The sequence below is a fragment of the Vicia villosa genome, unplaced genomic scaffold (assembly GCF_029867415.1).
Source record: "Vicia villosa cultivar HV-30 ecotype Madison, WI unplaced genomic scaffold, Vvil1.0 ctg.005181F_1_1, whole genome shotgun sequence".
Taxonomy (NCBI): domain Eukaryota; kingdom Viridiplantae; phylum Streptophyta; class Magnoliopsida; order Fabales; family Fabaceae; genus Vicia; species Vicia villosa.
In genome coordinates, this window is record NW_026706584.1 from 38211 (window position 1) to 56416 (window position 18206).

General features: G+C 34.4%; 1 protein-coding gene and 2 pseudogenes across 1 annotated transcript; all 3 read right to left on the reverse strand.

The window, feature by feature from the left end:
- Positions 1-3180: 3180 nt before the first annotated feature.
- Positions 3181-9762, reverse strand: LOC131642509 (photosystem II CP43 reaction center protein-like; annotated as a pseudogene).
- Positions 9763-12468: 2706 nt separating this feature from the next.
- LOC131642508 (small ribosomal subunit protein uS11c-like) lies at positions 12469-12986 on the reverse strand. The gene has a single exon (XM_058912749.1). It carries the CDS (start codon positions 12880-12882, stop codon positions 12469-12471), a length of 414 nt encoding a protein of 137 aa, XP_058768732.1. The 5' UTR covers positions 12883-12986.
- Positions 12987-16532: 3546 nt separating this feature from the next.
- Positions 16533-17331, reverse strand: LOC131642510 (small ribosomal subunit protein uS3c-like; annotated as a pseudogene).
- Between the last annotated feature and the right edge of the window lie 875 nt (positions 17332-18206).

Consider the following 18206-nt stretch of genomic DNA (forward strand, 5'->3'; position numbering starts at 1 on the left):
CAACCACCAACTACCTCCCTCTCCACCATAACCGCCACACTTCACTATCACCACCTCCATTAACTTTCATCAACAGATGCTAACAAACTTGTAACAAACTCGTGACTGCTTCTCAACCTTCAAGCTCTTCAGCGACCACCATGACTCCATGACCTTCAATCTTCATGCTCAATTTCAAGCACCTTCTATAATCATCATCATTTGCGCTATCCAAGATCTCCCAATCATTCTCAGCATCACAGAACCATCTTCGTGCTGCTTCAAAGAGAGGATGTTCTTTGAGTTTGTTTCTCACAGAACCACATTGGCTTCGCGTTAAGTTCCAAGATTCAAGAGCTTGTAGATGCTTTTCGGAGACACGCTCGCGGTTCGTCATCAGGTAAATTCTCTTGAATACTTGTCTCAGCATGTTAGATACTATGATCAGAGCGAACAACGATTAACATCAAGTACTTGTATGCTGCATTCTTGATTTGCTATCTTCGGTTTCGAATTTCATGGCCATGGTTCTTGATGATAGAGCATTTGTATGTTAAAAGTAACCATAGATTCGAACTCCTCGTGAATTTCCGAGTGAGATCGGTGGTTCTCTTTTTAACTTCCGATCACGTTGGCGTCGGCGCCGTCGGGGCTGCCGTTCTGCTCGTCGGAGAGAAGCTATAGTACCTTCATATTGTTCATGTGAGTGCGTGGGCTTTCTGCCCTGTGATTGGCCCCTGAGTTTTATTTTTCTGAATGCAATGGTTTTGGATATGAGGTTGGTGAGGTGTTGCCACGCGATTGGTTCAGTAGTAGTTTTTTTGGCTTTTCTGACTTAAGTGACTACATGACTCATTGATGCATTGTTCACATATTCCCATGTTACTTTTCATGTACAATAAAACCACATATCAATCACATGCTGATACAATAAAATGGAAAGTGAGTTTGTAGTGCAGACTGGGCCACGTCCTTCTTGGGCTTAGTCCGTTTTCATTTCTGCACACCCCTGCAGTAGGCCCATACGCGCTAACACATGGATCCAGTTCATTGCTAGTTGCTAGCTCACCCCCAGTTCTAGGCAGATTTAGATTTTGTTTCAATATTGTTTCTCCCATAACTTTGACTCATTGACCAGTTTCCCTTCAAATAAAAAATGAATAAAAATATGTTTTAGATGGTTTAATGTGTGTAGATAATTTTAGTATTTTTGTTAGATTTTTAGAAATTGTTTTCCTACTTTTAATAAATCTTTTTCTTAGATATGTTTATATTTTCTCATGTTTTGCTATGTTTTACAAACCAATTTGATTAGAGGCCTTAGGCGTAGAATGTAATTACAAATTTTTGTGTGATATCAGTAGACTCATATACCATATTGTGTGTAAAAAATGATAGTCCAATTTCATGTTTTGGTTAGGTTTTCATTAGGTTTTCTATACCCGATTAATGTGCGTCTCTAAATGGATAACCATGTGAATTTAGTCCATAATTTGGCATGCATTTATGCAATAGCCTTAGTTTCTTTTTGTATATGCTATTAGAGATGTTTAAAGGTGCTAAGACCTGAAGTAGAATTTTAAATCATTTTTCTTCTCTTTTTACTTGAATTTCTTTTATGTACATAATTGTTTTGCTTATTATTTTCTTGTAAATAATTTCACTTGATTGATATAGTGGTAGGTTTTTATCTTAGTATACTCCCCTTAGATTTCAAATAGGAATTAGATAGATTAAGACAACTTAGACTAGAATTTAGGATTAGTTCCCTATTGCATTCTTTTTCTTTTCAACTTTTAAAATACTTAATAAATATCGATAAAGATCATACTGTTACTACATTTCATAGTAGGAAAGAAATGATTGGGGCGTAGGCCCCGATGTATGTTCTTTTTCTACTTAGCGGAGAGGAAATGATTGAGGTGTGAGGCCTCGGTGTATTTCTTAGCCGTTATTTAGAGAAACGATTGTGGCGCAGACCTCGATGTGCATTCTCTAAATATTCACAAAAGAACTCCTTTTAGTATTCCCTTTACTTAGCGGAGAAAAAATGATTGAGGTGTGAGGCTTCGATGTATTTCTTAACCGCTATTTAGAGAAACGATTGTGGCGTAGGCCTCGATGTGCGTTCTCTAAATATGCAAAACAAAACTCTTTTTGGTATGATCTAAGTCACAAAATAAATTCCCTTAAAAAACACCAATCAAAAACACTTAAAACTCTAATAAATGGTCAGATTTAACACAAAGTAAGGAAGTGATGCGAGACCTTGTAGTGGGTTCTCGTCATCATGGAATTACCCTAAAAGACACAAACCAATCATTTCTTTTTCTTTTTCCTCGTTGGCACCTAAGGGCACCGTTATTTCCGCTCATACGCATCGTAGGCGATCCCTTATGCAAGAGCGGGAACGTTAACTCCGCCCAACTAAAAAACACAAAACAAACAGAAAATCGTGAGCCGAGCTACGTAGGCAGCGGGGTAGGGCCCTTGCGAGTACAATTCTTTATTTTCCCTATATTCTGCATTCATTTCGCATATAGACATAGACATAGTACACACCCTTTAGATAGAAACAAACATAGGTGGATACCATCGAGTACGATGGGCGTGAGGGGTGCTAATACCTTCCCCTCGCGTAGCCGACTCCCGTACCTAGATTCTCTGGTCGCAAGACCTTGTTCCTTCCTTTGTTAGGTTTTCTGATATTCCTTTCCCTTATGGGATAAATATATTGGTGGCGACTCTATTCATTTTTCGCGAGCGTGCGACACACAGCACTCAGCTTGCTTCAATATCCATGAGCTTGTTTCTATACATAATTGCTTTTCCCCATGTCTTTGCTTCTCATGTTGAGCTTTTAAGATTGTCTTCAATCCTACAAACAACACTCAATAGACATAGAACTTGCAAGTTCTGTTAGAAATTTGGAGACTTACTCCCAGCAACTGATAAAATAAATCAGATCATTTATCACAGTTTCTCCCCCTTTTTGTCATAACATCAAAAACACAAAAGATTCAGATGAAAAACAAACAATATGAGAGAAAAGAAGATAATTTTCATAGATTTCAAAAGAGAATTATCAGAAGATACAAAGGGAGATGCAAGGGAAACAAAGAAACAGCTAAGACACAAAAGACTAAGAAGACCCTAGCTTAGACATAATCTTGGCTAGCATGTCATGAATCCTAGCTAAAATCAAAGTGAATCTTACGTCAAGCATTGGGTTTCATGTCTCAATTAAGGGGAGTCATGGAAAGAACATGCTCAAAATCTCTATCAATTCCTTTTTCAAATCCTGCGGCAGCTGCGCGAGCTCTTCCCGCGTGCCATAAATGACCCACGAATAGGAAGAATCCTAGAACAAAATGAGAAGTAGTTAACCAACTTTTAGGAGAGACATAATTGACTGCATTAATCTCTGTAGCTACGCCACCCACGGAATTTAAAGAACCTAAAGGAGCATGAGTCATATATTCCGCGAAACGACGTTCTTGCCAAGGCTGTATGTCTTTTTTCAGTCTACTCAAGTCCAAACCATTAGGACCTCTTAGAGGTTCTAACCAGGGAGCACGCAGATCCCAAAAACGCATAGTTTCTCCGCCAAAAATAACTTCTTCGATCGGAGAATGCATTATATATTTACCTAAACTGGTAAGCCCTTGAGCGGAGCCTACATTAGCTCCAAGACGTTGGTCTCTAACTAGAAAAGTAAATTCTTGAGCTTGAGAAGCTTCTGGTCCAGTGGGACCATAAAACTCACTAGGATAAGCAGTACTATTAAACCAGACAAAGCAACAAGCTATAAAACCAAAAACGACTAAAGCACCTAAACTATAAGATAAGTAAGCTTCTCCAGACCATACTAGTGCACGCCGAGCCCATGCAAAGGGTTTAGTTAAAATATGCCAAATTCCACCAAGTATACAAATGGAACCCAACCACACATGCCCCCCAATTATATCTTCCAAATCGTCCACACTAAGAATCCAACCTTCTCCCCCAAAAGGCGATTTTAGTAAATAACCAAATATAATGCTTGGATTAAGGGTTAAGTTGGTAATTTTTCTTACATCTCCCCCTCCTGGAGCCCAGGTATCATATATACCTCCAAATTAAATAGCCTTAAATACTAGAAGAAAAGCCCATATACCTAACAAAATTAAGTGAATACCTAAATTAGTAGTCATTTTATTTCTATCTTTCCATACATAACCAAAGAATGGAAAAGATTCTTCAAGAGTCTCAGGTCCTAGAAGTGCATGATAAATACCGCCAAAGCCCAATACTATAGAGGAAATTAAGTGAGGTACTCCAGACACAAAGTATGGAAAGGTGTCGATAACTTTCCCTCCAGGACCTACCCCTAACATAGAGTAGCTAGATGGGGAAGTAAAATTAAGCCTTGTTCATACATGGGCTTCTCGGGTACAAAATGAGCAACTTCAAATAGGTTACATGGCCCCCCAGTACTTTACCGGCCCAGAATACTATTAATCTGGCATGGGCTACATGGGCCCCCAGTACTTTACCGGATAAATTGATAAGTCGGGCATTCCTGGCCCACCAAGCAAAACCAATAGTTTCTTGGTCACGACCAGTTAAAGCTAAAGTTCCATTAAAGAGCATTTACACGTGGTAGAACCTCCTCAGGGAATATAAGGTTTTCATGAGTCTGATCTTGAGCCGCCATCCATGCACGAATACCTTCGTTTAAGAGAATGTTTTTTGTGTAGAAAGTCTCAAATTCAGGATCTTCCGCTGCGCGAATTTCTTGAGAAACAAAGTCATAGGCACGTAGGTTCAGGGCCAGACCGACTACTCCAAGAGCACTCATCCATAAACCAGTTACTGGTACAAATAACATAAAGAAATGTAACCAACATTTATTGGAAAAAGCAACCCCAAAGATTTGGGACCAAAGGCGGTTATGTCATACCCCAAAATTTGCCCATACTATTTCTCTTATTCAAATTCAAATCAAGGCACAAAGCTCAAAGACACTCTCTCATAAACAAGGCTCCAAGAATTAGGGTTTTGTTGTCCTGAGGGAAAATTAATGAATCAAAAGCTCCAAGGCATCCCATATGGTCTATGATACCCCACACTACCTCCATGACAAATTTCAAGTCTCAATTCAAAAGATTGACCATTCAATTGCTTAGAAAGTCAATAGTCGACTAGGTTGACCTAAAAGTCAACTATGGTCAAAGTACAGTCAAAACTTCTGATTTTTTGTCAAACATCCTCATATTGAAGTATCATTCACCATTTTTATCAATGATTGATCATGGTTCAACAAGGAAAGATCAGAAATCAGCAATTCCAAAAGTTTCTAATTTAGGGTTTTCATAGGAGAAAGTCAACTAAACTTTGACCAGCAATAACTCCTACATGGAACATCATAAATTTTCCATCCAAAGCTTATTTTGAAGGAAATTGAATTCTCTACAATTTTGTCTCTCACAAGCCAAGTCTAAAAATGCTTCACTTGAGAGATAGGAGCCAAAACATTACAGGTCCTTCCAAAAGATCGCAAAAAGTCATTTTTTTCTCAAAACTCATAACCTGAACATGCTAGACTCAATTGAGATAAAATCAAAAGGAGTTTTTAGAGGACTCTTTAAGCTTTCCAAAAAGTCCTAGATCATCCCCATATGATAAATATTGAAAGATTTATGATTGATGCAAGATGGGCAAAATTTGAGAATTACATGAAATCCTAATGGGTGAATTTTGAAAGTTTAAGTTATGGGCCTTTAAATTCAAGTATCTCACGTGGATCCAAATCCATAAGAAACCCATAAATCAATCCCCTCTTATTTTATGATTTTTTACTCTTTTAATTTTGAATTTATTCATTTAAATTCATAATTAAATTAAAGAAATTCTTAATTAAAAGGAAAAATTATTTGGTAAATCTCCAATCATTTAATCAGACCAAAATCAGATCTTAAGGCTCAAAGAAATCGTGAAAGATTGGCTAAGGTTTGATTGGTGTTCATTGAAGGTCTAAATAGAAACTTCTCATACACTTTTCCAAATCAAATGCAATCTTTGATTTCAAGAGGATTTGTTTCGGTTTTGGTGACCTAATAACATCCCTATATATACTTGAACGTGTTCAGATGATAGGGAGGGTTTTTTGGCACGAATTACAGCTTCCAATAACCCTAAAAAGCTCAAGAAATCAGTGCAATTCAAGTGATTAGCAACCAAGGTTTCAGATCGTTTCAGGCAAAACAAAGTATTCCAATATGTTACATGATCTCCTCTGATTCATCCAAGACATTCACAAGCCATTCCCGTGCCTAGAAACGCCAAAACGCAGTCACGGTTCACACCCCTTTTTCTTTTTTCGATTTCATACTTTCATGCATATTTATTGAAATCTAATCGTGTAATTGTGTTTGTCTTGAGTTTTCGGCACTATCTGGATAGTTTGATTGAAGTTTAGGTGCCAAACGAAGCACTCACCATTACTAGGGTTCATAACTACAAAATTGGGGTCTTACGGAATAGGTGAAATTAGGAAAAAAATTTGGTACCATTGAATTCAGTAGGTGTTCTTTGATCGATCCTTGATCTTATCTGGAATTTATTTGCCATATTTTGTGAGTTTGATTGTGGCAGGCCCTATAGTTACGGTTAAACCGTAGGTAAAGATCTGTTCATGAAAAGCCATCGCGAGGAAGAAGAAGGAGATTGGGCGCGTTCATCTCTTTCAAATATTTTTTGGTATCAACGAATGAGGGCCAGACAGCTGGCCACGCGTGGATTCTACCATTGACTATTTGTTTTGCTTATTATCTTCCACGCACATTTATTTTACAACTAACGATCACAGCCTGGATGGTAACTATCGGATGCAGGTGACCTCAAGGTTCTCAGTTCGAGCCTTGGTGGTGCATCACATATTTTTTAAAAAACGTATTGAGACTTAAGCTTCAGGAATCCAGCGCCTCTACTATGTTTGAGCTCACGATACACCCCCATAGATCAGACCGTTGGATCTCTCTAGTGCCAGATCAAACACTTATCAAGCAAGGAGCCCACCACGCACCCTCAAAGGCCTGCCACACAGGATCGAAAGTTAAGGTTTTCTATTTTTTTTAATTATATAAAACCTTTTTTATTTTTTTAACTATATAAATTTTATATATATTATTTTTCTTTTTTTACAAAACTCTAAAAACTTTTTTATCTTAACAATTTGTTTTATTTAATTTCAATCATCGATTATTCGATTTTTAATTACTTTAAAATAGTTTAAATTTTTTAAATTGTTTTAATTAACAAATTAATTTTGATTAATTGATTAAAAATAAATCTTGGCATTTTAAAAATCGAAATTGTATTTTTGATTGATTTAATTAATTAGGTTGAAAACCAATAATTAATTAAATCTAAGTTTATTTAATTTATGCCCGATTTAAGATTTGGGAGAATTAGCCATACACTGAAATAATATTTCTTTGTGCATTTTTTCAGGGTTAGCAATAGGGTTTCCTTCGACTACGCGCAATGCCTTTTACGAAGCTAAGTCCCGACTTTTATTTTCCTTTTAATAATTATTTGCCTTATAAAATCATTATTAAGGTTAAACCCTCGAAAGTCAATGAACTATTTTACACTCACGCATTTTACCTCTTTTGCCAATTTTTTAGGGTTAACCCCGAGGCTACCATTGACTACAAACCATATCAGATCAAATCAAAGCTAAGTTTCTATATTTTTTTTTTCTTTTCTTTTATCCTGTTTATTTTGATTAGGGTTAACCGTACCTGCCATTGAATTGATAATGCACTCACCCCTTTTTTTGGTTTTTATTTTTCCCACCTTTTGAGGGTTTGCCAACCGCCAAAGCTCAAATAGTCGGTAACCCTAAAACTCTAATCTCTTTTATTTTTCTTCTTATTTATTAGTTATGTCAAACCAGCTGGTTTCTTTTTCCCTTCCCCATATTCTTATGTATTTGTTCCTGGTTTGTATTGTTTGGCCTTAAAGGCACTTAAGACTGTTTTATATTTTCTGCCATGGTTAGTAATTTAGGGAGTGCAACCTTGAATTGAATTAGAGCCATTTAATTACAAGATAATATATTTCGAATTGAATCACATGATTGTTGCACCCACGCACACTTTCTTGGTAACCTCTTTTGCTGCCTGTTGCCTTATTGCCTTGTGGTTTTTGCAGAATACCCATGTCCCTCGAATACGAGGATACCTCAGCCATGTTACCTCGGATAATGCAAAGATCATAAAGGCCCCTAATGATGCTGCCTTTGATACACTAAACATGATCTCATCCCTCGGAAGTTGCCTACGAAAGGCTTAGGTATCCTTTGGTTGCCTAACGAAGAAGGCTATTCTGATCTTTCCCTTAGACTACATGCCTCCTCTATGGCTAGGGACAGTCTTTGGCGAATGATAACTCGATGACCCATTAACATCCAAACGAAAAGCTTCCTACCCTCTTATGGCACAGATAGACCCTTTCACCCTGAAAGGCTAAAACAACTCTTCTACAAATATTAAGGTAATTGCTCCTAATTTCCGTGCTCTGGTTAAAATCCTTTTCTACTCTTTTTTTCATAAACCTTCAATATGGCTACGCTCATTTACGAGCTAAAGTCCGTATTCTCTTCTTCTACATTTCTGAACTCAAAGAGCAAAGCAATTAAGAGCCCATGGAAAACCATGGATGCAAAGGGTGCCTTACACCTTCCCTTTGCATAATTACCCCCCGAACTCAGTTTTTTTATTTAAAAGGTTTTTCCTGTTCTTTTAGCCTTTCTGATTATTTGGATAAAATAAAAGTTGGAGGCGACTCTTGCTTAACCGCGACATTTCGATAAAGTCAGTTCACCGTATTACATGTTAGTAGTAACCACTGAATAAGTTTCTTCTGCTTGGGTTGGGTTAAAAGCACGGAATGTATTTGCGCCATCACCATTTTCAAATAAGGTATTTTCTACGGTAGCGCCATGAATAGCGCATAGTAGGGCAGTGCCCAAAACACCAGTAACTCCCATCATATGAAATGGGTTTAATGTCCAATTATGAAACCCTTGGAAAAAGAGAATGAATCGAAATATAGATGCTACACCAAAACTAGGCGCAAAGAACCAACCAGACTGGCCCAGTGGATAAATCAAGAATACAGAAACAAAAACAGCAATTAGACCAGAAAATGCGATTGCATTATAAGGACGCAATTGAACAGAGCGAGCAAGTTCAAATTGACGTAACATAAAAACCTATTAATCCAAAAGCACCGTGAAGAGCAACAAAATTCCACAGACCACCTAATTGACACCAACGGGTAAAATCTCCATGTGCTTCAGGACCCCACAGTAACAACAAAGAGTGGGCTAAACTATTAGCAGGAGTTGAGACTGCTGCAGTTAAGAAGTTACAACCTTCCAAATAGGAACTTTCCAATCCATGAGTATACCATGAAGTTACAAAGGTGGTACCCGTGAACCAACCCCCCATGGAAAAATAGGCGCAAGGAAAGAGCAATAGACCAGACCAACCCACAAAAACAAAACGGTCATTCCGTAACCAGTCATCCATAATATCAAATAAATCATTTTGATCTTTGGTCAATTTACCAAGAGCTATAGTCATAGTGATCCTCCTATTCAACTACTTCCAACCATTTCCGAACACCTCCTAGCATTTTAAGGGATGGAACCATCGAGTCTTTTTTCATTTTCTATATGATATGATTTCTCGTAGACTGTCCCTTCTTTTCTAATAGGTTTCGAATAGAAAAAAAATTTGTCGATTTATATCTAATCTAGGTCAAATCCATTAACTTAATTGGGTTATTCCTTTCTATTTGCTCTTTTAAATTTATCTAGACGTCTTGTTTTATTAATAGTTAACAATAACAATATTATCACAAATCATTGATTCATATGGTTTATAAATATAATATTCATTTACGAGTTTACTAGATCGATCATTTTCATTTTTGAACATCAAAAATTACTATAGATAAAATGTCACATTCAGTAAAGATTTATGATACATGTATAGGATGTACTCAATGTTTCCGAGCCTGTTCCACAGATGTATTAGAAATGATACCTTGGGATGGATGTAAAGCTAAGCAAATAGCTTCTTCCCCAAGAACATAGGACTGTGTTGGTTGTAAGAGGTTTGAGTCTGCTTGTTCGGTGGATTTCCTAAGTGTTCGAGTTTATTGATACGTTTCAAAAAATACCACAGGAATACCTTTTTTACTGGCAAAAAATACGTGCTCAAAATAAAATAGAAAATATTTTATTTTGAGCGCGGGTTTTTCTGGCCCAAGTGTATCTTATTTTTATCACGAATTATTTTCCTTGGTTAACAATAGTTGTTGTTTTCCCAATAGTCGCAGGTTCCTTCATTTTCTTATTTCCTCATAAGGGAAATAAGGTAATTACGTGGTATAGCATTTGTATATGCTTAATCAATCTCCTTCTAACATCCTATACATTTTTTTATCATTTCCAATTGGATGATCCACTAATTCAACTTCTGAAGAATTCTACATGGATCAATGTTTTTTATTTTTACTGGAGATTATGAATACATGGACTCTCTATAGGACCTATTTTACTCACGGGATTTATAACTACATTAGCCACTTTAGCGGCTCAGTCTGTTACTCGAGAATACCGATTATTCTATTTCCTGATGTTAGCAGTGTATAGCGGTCAAATAGGACCATTTTCTTCTCGAGACATTTTACTTTTTTTCATCATGTGGGAATTGGAATTAATTCTCGTTTATCTACTTTTATCCATGTGGGGGGGGGGGGGGGGGAGGGGAGAAACATTTGTATTCAGCTACAAAGTTTATTTTGAAGGAGCTTCTGTTTTTTTATTAATGGGAATTCTTGGTATCGGTTTATATGGCTCTAATGAACCAACATTAAATTTTGAAACATTAATTAATCAATCGTATCCCGTGGCACTAGAAATAATATTTTATATGGCCTTTCTTATTGCTTTTGCTGTCAAATCGCCGATTATACCCTTACATACATGGTTACCAGATACCCACGGAGAGGCACATTACAGCACTTGTATGCTTTTAGCGGAATCTTATTAAAAATGGGAGCGTATGGGTTGGTTCGAATTAATATGGAATTTTTCTCCCACGCTCATTCCATATTTTTCCCTTGGTTAATGATATTAGGTTCTATTCAAATAATCTATGCTTCTTCAACATCTTTTGGTTAGCGTAATTTAAAAAAAAGAATAGCTTATTCTTCAGTATCTCATATGGGTTTTATAGTTCTAGGAATTGGTTCTATAAGTGATACTGGTCTCAACGGGGCCATTTTACAAATAATATCTCATGGATTTATTGGCGCTGCCCTTTTATTTCTTGGCAGGAACTAGTTATGATAGACTGCGTCTTCTTTATCTTGACGAAATGGGCGGAATGGCTATCCCCATGCCAAAAATATTCACTATTTTCACTATCTTATCAATGGCTTCTCTTGCATTTCCTGGCATGAGCGGTTTTGTTACAGAATTGATAGTTTTTTTTGGAATAATTACTAGTCAAAAATATCTTTTCATGATGAAAATACTAATTACTTTTGTAACAACAATTGGAATGATATTCACTCCTATTTATTTATTATCTATCTTACGGAATATTTTCTATGGATACAAGTTTTTTAATCCACCAAACTCTTCTTTTTTTGATTCTTGGCCCAGAGAATTATTTATTTCAATTTATCTCCTTATACCCATACTAGGTATTGGTATTTATCCAGATTTCATTTTCTCATTTTCGGTTGACAAGGTTGAAGCTATTCTATCTCATTTTTTATGGATTATTTTTGTCAATCAATCAATAAAAAAGATAAAAAAAAATCTTTTTCCGTTACATTCACTTAAAAATATGTTTGGTGTTTGTGAGAATCCCTTGAATCATTACATTACTTGATTGAAAGGGTTCTCGACGATTTATGGAAAGCATATAAATATATACTTTCCATATTTTTATTTCTCAGGTTCTTTACTCGTTTTTAGTCAATTAGATGTAAATGAACCATAACTATGTAGTCCTATTCCTAATAAATTAATCCCCAAATAACATATCCAAATTATAAGAAATCCTAAAGAAGCCACTATTGAAGAATTTACTCCTTTTAATTTTTTATTTTTTATAGTATGTAAATAAATTGCGAATATGGTCCAAGTAATAAAGGCCCAAGTTTCCTTTGGATCCCAATTCCAATAGGAACCCCATGCCACGTTAGCCCATACTGCTCCTGAAAGAATACCTACCGTTAAAAAGAGAAAACCCAGACAAATAATACGATAACCCTAACGATCCAATTGTTGAATAAATTGAGACCTGTAATAATTTATAGAAAAAGAAGTTTTTAGTAAAACATTGTTTCTTTCATTCCTATTCATGTATTTGATTTCAACAAAATCAACTTATTTTTTTAATGAATCCAAACTCTTGGTTAAAGAGCCCTGCACCCATTATGTGGAAGAGGGGTTACATCCCGTATAACCCTTAATAGTATCCCACTTTTACGACTAGCTACTAGAATAGCTCTTAATGCCGCATCTCTTCCTAGACCGGGACCTTTTATCCTGACTTCTGCTCGTTGCGTGCCTTGATCGACTACTATTTGAATAGCATTTCCCGCTGCGGTTTCAGCGGCAAACTGTGTCCCCCTTCGTGTACCCTTAAATCCACATGAACCGGCGGAGGACCAAGAAATCACCTGACCTCGTACATCTATAGAAGTCACAATGGTATTGTTGAAACTAGCTTGAATATAAAAAAACCCCTTTCCTATTTTACGAGGATGCTTACGCGAACCAATACGTCCAGTTTTACGTGAACCAATTTTTGGTATAGATTTTGCCATTTTTTTATTTTAAAAAATATAAGTCCGAAATATATGAATATATCCATTTCTTGTCAAAAAAGGATTCTTTACTATTTTCTAACAAGTTATTCTATTCTAATCTATTGTATTCTATAATTCGATTAATATAGAATACCGTAGAACTATAGACTAGATTGGAATATAGAATCTAAATTTTTAGATTTTTATGATTTAGTATTTAAGAAAATGGAATATTAGTAAAAAAAATTATTTGAATTCTATTAAAATTCAAATAAAAAATCTTATTAATAGAAAGCCCTTTTTTATTTGAATTTTATCCTTGTCTTTGTTTATTTTTTGGATTGGAACAAATTACTATAAGTCGACCTCGCCTACGGATCAAGCGACATTTTTCACAAATTTTACGAACAGAGGCCGCCACTTTCATATTTTTAACTCCTTCAATTTAATACCAAATTTATGTATTGAAAGAAAATAGGGTTTCCTTACATTTTGAACTTTCAAATAATCCTCCTAAAAAATTTGTTGAAGTTAGAAAATATTCTAATCGAATTGAGTCAGCTATACTTCCATTTTTTCCTTTACTAGTCGTATGCAGTAAGTATTTTTGGAAATAGAGCCTAGAATCAATCTTATTTGAATTCTCTAAAGCAACTTGCAACATACCCTCAGGAGTTGTTGATTAATTGAATCTTCATTCATTTTCATTTCTATTCTAGTTAAAACCTCTTCACATATTCACTTATGTATCATGAATAAGATAATATTAGCAATCTATTTTTTCTCTACAAGAATGTTGTCTCTAAGTTTTTCATATAATTGAGATATCGGAAAAATTACCATATATAACATAAAACTTCTCCCCCGATTCTTTCTAATCGAGCCTATCGATCCGTCATTATACCCCTAGAAGTAGAAAGAATTACAATCCCCATCCCTCCTAAAACTTTCGGAATTTTTTTATAGTTAGAATAGATTCGTAGACCAGGTGTACTTGTCCTTTTTAAATTTAAAAAAGTTTTATATGATCCTTTCCTATTTCTTCTATAGCGTAGGTTAAAACTAAAAAGTATTTGTTGCTTTCTCGATGTTTTTTGACGTTTTCAGCAAAACCCTCTCGTAAAAGAATTTTTACAATGTTTTCGGTGGTATTAGTAAGTGGTATTTTAACAATTCTTTTTCTATTCATGTCAGCATTGCGTATCAGGGTTAGTATATCAGTGATAATATCTTTACCCACAATCGGTTTTTTCTCCTTACTTTCGATATAATCAACGTGCTCCCGTTTTTTGATTTTTTTATTCAATAAAATCTCTATCTATATTGAATAGAAAATATGAGAATATAAGACTACTCTATATGTATAGAAAATTTGATTGTAATTAGGAGATTCTAAATATAGAGTATTCTAAAACTAAAAAAAATATTGAAAGAAAAGGAACGAAGGACCTATTCGAAACTATAGAAGGAATCTCATATTGAATTTGAATTCTATGTTTTTATACAAATAGAATTCGAATTTTTATTTTGAAGATATTGAATTGAATATCGAATATAGATTTTATTCGTCTTCTAATATATTTCCTTCCTATTCATTCAAGTCATAAATAATATAGTTATACCATGATCTCTTATTATTATAATACCTCGGGGGTGCTAATGAAACTATTTTAGTGAAATTGAACTGTCTCAATTCTCGGGCTATTGCGGACAAAATTCGAGTTCCTTTTGGATTTCCTTTTTATCAATGAGAACCGCCACATTATCATCATACTTTATTATTATACCATTACGATGTTTTAGTTCTTTACAAGTACGTACAATTACAGCTCTGATGACTTGAGATCTTTCTACAGATGATTTTGGCACTGCTTATTTGATTACAGCAACAACAATGTCACCAATATAACCATACCGTCTATTACTAGCTCCTATGATTCGAATACACATCAATTTGCGCGCTCCGCTATTATCGGCTACATTTAAGTAGGTTTGAGGTTGAATCATATCCTTTTTTCTTATCTTTCAGTAAAAAAGTTGAAGTACTAAAAATATTCTGTGTTCAAAAGAGAAAAAGAAATGGAGAATTACCTTTTTTCATACTAAAGACCTCTTTCGTTCTAATGATTATTTGGAAAGAATGAATTGAGTTCGTATAGGCATTTTGGATGCCGCTATTGAAATTACCTTTCTAGCGATCTATACTGGCACCCTCCCATTTCATAAAGTATTTTGCCGGGTTTAACGACAGCTACCCAATATTTGGGCGATCCTTTTCCCGAACCCATACGCGTTTCGGTAGGTCTTACTGTAACAGGTTTGTCTGGAAACATGCGTACCCATATTTGTCCACCCCGACGAACATTTCATGACATTGCCCGTCGACCCGCTTCTAGTTGTCTAGATGTGATCCAAGCGGGCTCAAGTGCCTGAAGAGCATATTTTCCAAAGCAAATTTTATTATCGTGAGAGGCTTTTCCTTTCATTCTTCGTCTATGGTGTTTACAGAATCTCGTTCTTTTTGGGTTATAGTTGATGGTTATTTCTCAATTCCATCTCTATTACAGAACCGTACATGAGAGTTTCACCTCATACGGCTCCTCGCGAATAAATATATTGAAAACTATTGAACCGATAAAATAATAATAATGAATACAATAAGACACATATGTTTAATAAAATGAAATAGAATATAATCGCGGGATTTTTTGACATTAAATAGAATCTATCGATCTATTATAATTTTTTTAGTCTTGTTTTGATATATAAGGAAATATGTATTTTTATAGACCATTTTTGCTATCCGGATCTAACTAGCTAATATTTTTCAATATAAGGATATAAGGAATCCGTATTTGTCTTTTTTTATTATTATCATATCATATTGGATTGGGAACATTTTCTAAATTCAAAAAAAAATATCCACATTTTCGCGGGCGAATATTTTCTCTCTCATTATAAATTCAAGATGTAATGTTGGGTTAGTCCACAACTCCTGAAAAAACAATGAATTCTTAGTTCCTTCCGCCATCCCATCTAATGAATCAGTAAGATTTATAATTTTCATATAATCTTTTGTATTCACAGGTTCAATCGTTCCCATTGCTTTTCAATTTATGGTTAGGTCTAAATTCTACAATGGAGCCTCTTTTAATAAGATTCATTTTTTTTTTGAAATTTTAATCTTATTTTATTCTTTTTTGTTGAATCAACCTTCTCAGTTTTCTTGATTCGTGGCTCTTGATTCGTCTATTCTATCAATTTTGAATATTGATGCTTTATTACACTACTTTTTATGAGATGACCCATAGACCTTTACATAGTAGAATTCTATATCATTGATATCCTTTTTTCTATCTTTCTTTCACCCCTTCATGTATCTGTATATCCTTATTGCTTTACAACTAATAATCTGATTTTTTTATTTCAGTTGCTATAATTATATCACTGCATCGATCCTTATTTTGATTTTTCGATTTTTGGCGGTTCCTTATATCTAGATAATGGGAAGCGATGAGTAGGTTATTTATTCTTTAGTAATGAATTCTACAAATTTTTGTAGAAATTTAACTACTCTGAAAAAAACCAACGAGTCACACATTAAGCATAGAAACTGCTTATTTATAAAATTATTAATTAATTTTTTTTTGATTCAATCTTATAAAGATGGAACATTATAAATAAAAGTTTATTAGTCAATGTTTAGAAATATCCAAACTTTGATTCCTAATACCCCATAAATAGTTCGAATTGGATAGGAACAATAATCAATTTTAGCTCGAATGGTTTGTAGAGGAACCCTACCTTCTCTGATCCATTCGACATGTGCAATTTCTTTTCTGTCGATACGTCCCACAATTTGTATTTGAACTCCTTTTGTACTTGCCTCTTCAGCTAATTCAATAGCTTGTTTCACTGCTTTACGAAACAAAATTCTATTCTTTAAATTTCCAGCTATAAATTCTGCAAGAATATTAGGGTCTCTATAAACATTTGGAATTCTTGTAACTCCTATTTTGATTTCTCGGTTCACACAATTAATTTTTTTTCACATTTGTTTTTAATTCTTTAATTTTATCCTCTATTAAAGACTTCTCCTCTATTCCTAAGTTTGGAAGTCCCATATAGATTATTACGTGAATCCAGTCGATTGTTTTTTTAATCTTTATTCGTCCAATTCCCTCGAAATCAACACCGGGGGATAGTCTTATCGTTTTTTGTATATAATTCTTGATACAATCTCGTATTATTTTATCTTCTTTTAGATTCTCGGAATAAATTCTTGGTTGTGCAAACCAAATAGAATCATGACTTTGAGTTGTACCAAGTCTGAAACCAAGCGGATGTATTTTTTGTCCCATAATCCCTCACTACTCTATATAAAATGTTACGTCTTATTTGTCTACTTTTTTATCTATATCTTTTCTTTTTTTATATTCAAATATCTTTATATATATTTTTCTGCTCCAGACTAAAGTAATTCAAAAAAAAAAAAACGGAATAAGATGCCCAACTCCATAAAGCATAAGTTCTATTATCAAAACCCTTTCAATTTTGGACTATTATTAATTACCATTCATACGCTTTGTGTTAAGAATAGACAAATATATTTTTTGAAGAAAGGGTTATATTTCTCTGTATTAGTTCTATTTTCACGAAAAAATGAAATGCATATTTTTGATTGCAGAATAATACAATTCTTTTTGAGTAATTTATAATATTTGAATATTTAATTCATATTTATTTTTTTAATGACTATTACTAAATTTACGCTCAAATGAATGTTAACGACGAGATCTATTATCATTTTCCCCAAAGCCTGGGATGTTTAGAGTAGGTGCAAATTCGCCCAATTTATGGCTTATCATACAATCTGTTATATAAATAGGTAAATTCTCTTTTCCATTATGGAGAGCAATGGTATGCCCAATCATTATAGGTATAATGGTAGATGTTCTGGACCAAGTTTTTATTATTTCTTTTTCACCTTTTGTGTTAAGCTGGTCTATTTTTCTTACTAAATGGTACGCTACATAGGGATTTTTTTTTCGTGAACGTGGCATAGTTTATAATTCCTCCAATTTCTAGAAAAGATAACTTTTTCTCTTCGATTTTATATTTTAATTTTTTTTTCTCTTCTCTTCTATATTTTAAAATCTAGAATCTCTAAAAAAAGAAAATCATATAATGTCATAGTAAATCAGTCTTTTCTTTTGTAAAGAAGAAGAAATAAATTCTATTTTATCTACTCTCCACTATTTACTACGGCGAAGAAGAATCAAATTAACAATATATTTATTCCTTTTTCTAGGTCTTCTTCCAAGTGCAGGATAACTGGATTC